The sequence below is a fragment of the Panthera tigris genome, chromosome E1 (assembly GCF_018350195.1).
Source record: "Panthera tigris isolate Pti1 chromosome E1, P.tigris_Pti1_mat1.1, whole genome shotgun sequence".
Lineage (NCBI taxonomy): Eukaryota > Metazoa > Chordata > Mammalia > Carnivora > Felidae > Panthera > Panthera tigris.
The window spans coordinates 37061645-37066690 of NC_056673.1; the positions used below are offsets into that span (position 1 = coordinate 37061645).

General features: G+C 61.8%; 1 protein-coding gene across 1 annotated transcript; it reads left to right on the plus strand.

The window, feature by feature from the left end:
• Nucleotides 1-268: 268 nt before the first annotated feature.
• Nucleotides 269-3954, plus strand: SP6 (Sp6 transcription factor). The gene is made up of 2 exons (XM_042966421.1): nucleotides 269-345; nucleotides 2543-3954. The coding sequence occupies exon 2, from the start codon at nucleotides 2601-2603 to the stop codon at nucleotides 3729-3731; it is 1131 nt and encodes a 376-aa protein (XP_042822355.1). The 5' UTR covers nucleotides 269-345; nucleotides 2543-2600; the 3' UTR covers nucleotides 3732-3954.
• Nucleotides 3955-5046: the final 1092 nt, after the last annotated feature.

Below are 5046 nucleotides of genomic sequence, written 5' to 3' on the forward strand. Positions count from 1 at the left end.
AAGGGTTAAAGGCGGCGGCAGGTGAGGTGGGCGGGGCCGCGGACTCGGGGAAAAAGGAGCGCAGGGCAGAGGATGAAGGCAGAGAGCGCGGGTGAGTCACGGGCGGAGCTGGCCTCACTCGCTCGCTCGCTCCCTGGCTCCCGCCCGCCCTCCGCCCTCCCGCTGGCCCTCCGCCCCTCCTCCGCCTCCCGCTGCCCGCCGCCCGCCGCCGGGTCCGATCGCGGCCCCCGCTCGTCCTCGGCTCCTGCCCCTCGCCTCCGGAGAGCCCGCCGGCGCGCGGGGCCCATGAGCGCCCGTGGGTAGCGCGCCAGCCAGCCGTGCCCGGAGCCCGAGCGCAGCCTCCAGGTAGGAGCCAGGGTCTGGGCGGCCAGGGGTGCGCGATCCCGGGCTCCTCTCGGAAAGACGCGCCGCGCACTCGCCACAGCCTCCCGTGGCCTTGGGGGAGGTGGTCCTAAAGAATCCGAGGGGCTTGGAGCCCCGGCCGAGTGAAACCTGGGCGGAAGGGCGAGACGAGGGACCGAGGAGGCTGGAGACCGGGGAAACTGGAGCGACTGGGACAACCGGAGGACTGGAGCCTTGAGGACTGAGAGTACGGAAGTCCTGACCACCTGAGCGCCGGTGATCGGGAGAGGGAGGCGGCGGAAGGGGGAAGAAGGGTGTCTCTACCCGGCTTCCTGCGTTGGGGAGCGGGAAGCCGGGAGTGCGCGCCCTGCTGTCTCCCTTCCCGAAACTTTGCAGGCAGGCCATGGCATCCCAGGACTGGACTCCCTGGCCCTGTGTCGGGAGAGGCCACTCTGGAGCCTGGGTTGTTAGCTTCCCCGCCCCCCCGGTCCCTGGGGCAGTTCCCAGACGCCAAAAGCTGTTAGGGTCCCAGGCCTCTTTGCTCCCGCCCAGCCCCTTCTGGGCTGCCCCGCCTGGGCCTGAGGCTCCATTCCTGCTGCTTCACCCTTGTTTCTTTTTGGTGGTAAGGCAGCGTGAGCCTGAGTAGGCGCCCCAGTCCCCCTCTCCCTCCCTCTCCAGAACTACCAGGGACACCTCTTTGGTCCCAGAGGCCAAAGGTGGTAGGGTCAGCTGAACCCTGCTGTGGGAAGAAGTCCCTGCCCTAAACCACTGCACCTCCTCCCCCACCATCAGAGAAGGCCAGGCACACAAGCCCGACACCTGAGGCACCAGGGCTCCCAGGCTTTAGAGAGGTGGTGAGAGAAAAAGGACTTTCAAGTCACAGATATGTGGTTAAGAAAGAGAGAGGTGGGTATCTTTTGGTTCCCAACGGTGTAGGGAAAGGGTAACAGACCAGGAGTCCGGAGACCTGGTTCACAGAGGTACATAAAGCATGCATTTGTTGATTGAACAAATAAATGAATGTCTGTTCAAGTCATTTCTCCAAATGCTGCCTCAGTTTCCTCTTTTTTTTTTTTTAATAAGAGGGTTGGCCTGAAGCAGTGATTCTCAGTTTGTCTGTATATTAGAACTGTCTGCAGAACACCTAAGAACGATCCAAGCCTAGAATGCACCCCCTTATATAATCTTTTGGGGTAATTCTTCTCAGTGTCTGTGATTCCGGCTTTCCTTGTTGCCCTCCGCTGTCCCCACTTCGACTCTGCATCCCGTAAGGGGGTGACAATTTTACCTTTCAGAGCTTGCTAGTAAGCTCTTCTCTCGTTGACCCCCTTCTCTGGGGAAGCTGACCCCTCCCAGCTTCACATCTGGGTCTCCCCCGGATTGGAGGAGGGCACAGGTAACAGCCAGACAGCCAGCTGTGTGGCTGTGTGGGTCAGGACAGGAGAGGAAGCTTAACTTTCTCTGGTGGGGAGAAGTCCCCTGGTAATCAACACTGAACCTGCACCCCAGGGAGGTGAATTCCTGCCTGAGGGAGAGGGGTGGGGGCCAGGAATGGAAGTGGGTTTGGTGGAGCCATCTGGACAGAGAGCGGAGGGCAATGGTAGAGAACAGTGAAATGCTCTTCCTCATTGGACATGCCTCAGGGGCGGAACGAGGACTCTTTCCCCAATATCTCAGAACCTGCTTTGAGCTTTGGAAAATCAGGTCACCTCAAGCTTTGAGTTTCAGAAACAGACCACCTCCCTCTCCTCATCTGTGTCCTGAGTTAAACTAGGGAAGCTGAGGTGGGTGTAGATCCTCCATTTGGGCTGGAAGCAGGGCTGCAGAAGGTAAACGCCACACTGCCCTTTGCGCTGGTCTGGGCAGATAGGGTGGGGATGGTTTTAGCGTGGAACTGTAGGTGTATCTGACCTACCAGCCTGGGACCAGCCCAACTGTGAGGATGAGCTGGGCCCCATAGGAGGGATCAGCTAGGAGAAGGTAGACTCCCCCGCCTTGGCTGAGAACCTCACACCCTCAACCCTTCCTAGCACTCCCAAATTCTGTTAACTGGTCGTTAGTCCCCACTCGGAGGTGTGCTCCTCTTTTGCAGCGGCCAGTCCCAGTCGGGAGAGGAGCAGTTTGCGGGGAGGCCGTCTGGGTTAGGACTGAAAGTGACTTGGTTACTTTGCTCACTTCACCTCCTCTTCGCCTCCTTTAGGTCCTACCTGAGGTGCCCCTGACCATCCCTGTTCCCCACCCCACCCCGGATCCCGGCAATGCTAACCGCTGTCTGCGGCTCTCTGGGCAGCCAGCACACGGACGCGCCTCACGCCTCCCCGCCGCGCCTCGACCTGCAGCCTCTCCAAACATACCAGGGCCACACGAGCCCGGAGGCCGGGGACTACCCCTCCCCGCTGCAGCCTGGAGAGCTGCAGAGCCTCCCGCTGGGCCCTGAGGTGGACTTCTCACAGGGCTATGAGCTGCCGGGGGCCTCCTCTCGGGTAACCTGCGAGGACCTGGAAAGCGACAGTCCCTTGGCCCCGGGACCCTTTTCCAAGCTCCTGCAGCCGGACATGTCCCACCATTACGAATCGTGGTTCCGGCCAACTCACCCAGGCACTGAGGATGGCTCCTGGTGGGACCTTCATCCGGGCACCAGCTGGATGGACCTCCCCCACACTCAGGGCGCGCTCACCTCGCCTGGCCACCCCGGGGCGCTTCAGGCTGGCTTGGGGGGCTACGTCGGAGACCACCAGCTTTGCGCACCGCCTCCCCACCCGCACCCGCACCACCTCCTCCCAGCCGCCGGAGGGCAGCACCTCCTGGGGCCTCCCGACGGGGCCAAGGCCTTGGAAGCGGCCGCCCCGGAGTCCCAGGGGCTGGATTCCAGTCTGGACGGAGCAGCCCGGCCCAAAGGCTCCCGGCGGTCAGTGCCCCGCAGCTCAGGCCAGACCGTGTGCCGCTGCCCCAATTGCCTGGAGGCGGAGCGACTGGGGGCTCCGTGCGGGCCCGACGGGGGCAAGAAGAAGCATTTGCACAATTGCCACATCCCGGGCTGCGGGAAAGCCTACGCCAAGACGTCGCACCTGAAGGCGCACCTGCGCTGGCACAGCGGCGACCGTCCCTTCGTGTGCAACTGGCTCTTCTGCGGCAAGCGCTTCACGCGCTCCGACGAGCTGCAGCGCCACCTCCAGACCCACACGGGCACCAAGAAGTTCCCCTGTGCCGTCTGCAGCCGCGTCTTCATGCGCAGCGACCACCTGGCCAAACACATGAAAACCCACGAGGGCGCCAAGGAGGAGGCTGCCGGGGCGGCCGCGGGCGAGGGCAAGGCCAGCGGAGCGGTGGAGCCCGCCGGGGGCAAAGGCAAGCGGGAGGCCGAGGGCGGCGCGGCTCCCTCCAACTGAGCTCCTCCGGTACCGCCCCCCCCCCCCCATTGGTCTCCCCTGGGGGCATCCGAAGAGCTTTCCTCCTGGCCTGATGCCTTTGGGGGGCGACTTGAGGAAGAGGAGAAGGTGGTTATTTATTGAGGGGGAGGAAAAGTGGTGCCGGGTCGGGGAGACGGGGCGCTAGGTAGGGGTGTTTTGGTCTCGGGGCCGGACGAAAAGTGGCTAGGCTGGGGGGAGCTGCGCATGCCCCTCTGTTTCCCCCCCCCCCCTTCATCCCTTATTTTGCTCCTGTCCCCAGGCTCGGGGGTTGGGGTGGGGTGCCCCTACCGCGGCTGGAGGGTGGAGGGGACCTGCTGGAAGAGATGGCGCGTCCCTGGAGCAGAGAGGAGTGGGGCCGCCCCGGGCGCTGAGGGTAGTTGTCTGGACACGTCCTTAGCGCCTGGGAACCGGGACATAAAAGCGCCTCCGGACCCGCCCTGCGGCCCGGGTCCCTTTCATCCCGCTTTTTAGTGCTTCTGTCCCTATGGTTTCCCGAGGGAGAGCTGAGGTGGGGTAGGGGAGGCAGGGGTCCCCCTTAGGGAGCGGTCTCTATCTGGTTGGGAGGGTTGTTGGTGTAGAAATAACTCCTTTGATGTGCCTCCCGGTTAACCCTTCCAAACCCACTCTGATGGGGCCATGAAGGAAGAGAGGAAGCGGCCAGAATCCGGGACAGCCTTGCAGCCAGAGCTGTGGGGTCGAGGGGAGAGCTAGATTGGGAAGGGGGAGGGCAAAAAAAGTCCCCTACTAAAAGGAGAGAAAGGGATTTGGCGGGGCAGCGGAAGGAGCTAACCCCTTCCCTCTCTAACTCGGATTCAGTCCTTAACTCATGGTTTTTATGAAAAATAAAGTTCAGTATAGTCCACATTCCCCATCTGTTACCTGATGTAGGTTTTCAAAACAGCCAGAAGCCCCCACCCTAGAATTGATGTAGGTCCCTCATCCCAGGTCACCCATCATTTGCTTCTCCCTTAGGGACGAGAGGAAGAGGGTTACTTGGTTGACCAGGGAGTAGGTGAGGTGTCCCAGCACAGGGACCTACAGTGGTCCCCACTTGGAGCGGAGGACTCTGCCTCTGCCCACCTGCTCACTAAGCCCCAGGTCTTTCTTTGCTCTGCCCTTTCCTTTCTCTGCTGCCTGCAAGACTGGCCCCTCCTATAGAGTGTGTGTTAGAAGGCTCCTTTCTCCCCATTTTGACTCTGGGCAGGGGGACTCCCTTTGCATATGAAGGAGGTGTTCTCCTAGTGGAAGGGGTCTGTCTTCTGAGGTGATATCCAGGAAGCTGTTCCTGTCCCCT

Bases quoted from the DNA above. Each gene is read 5' to 3' on its own strand.
- SP6 (XM_042966421.1), top strand. From the start codon at position 2,601: ATGCTAACCGCTGTCTGCGGCTCTCTGGGCAGCCAGCACACGGACGCG.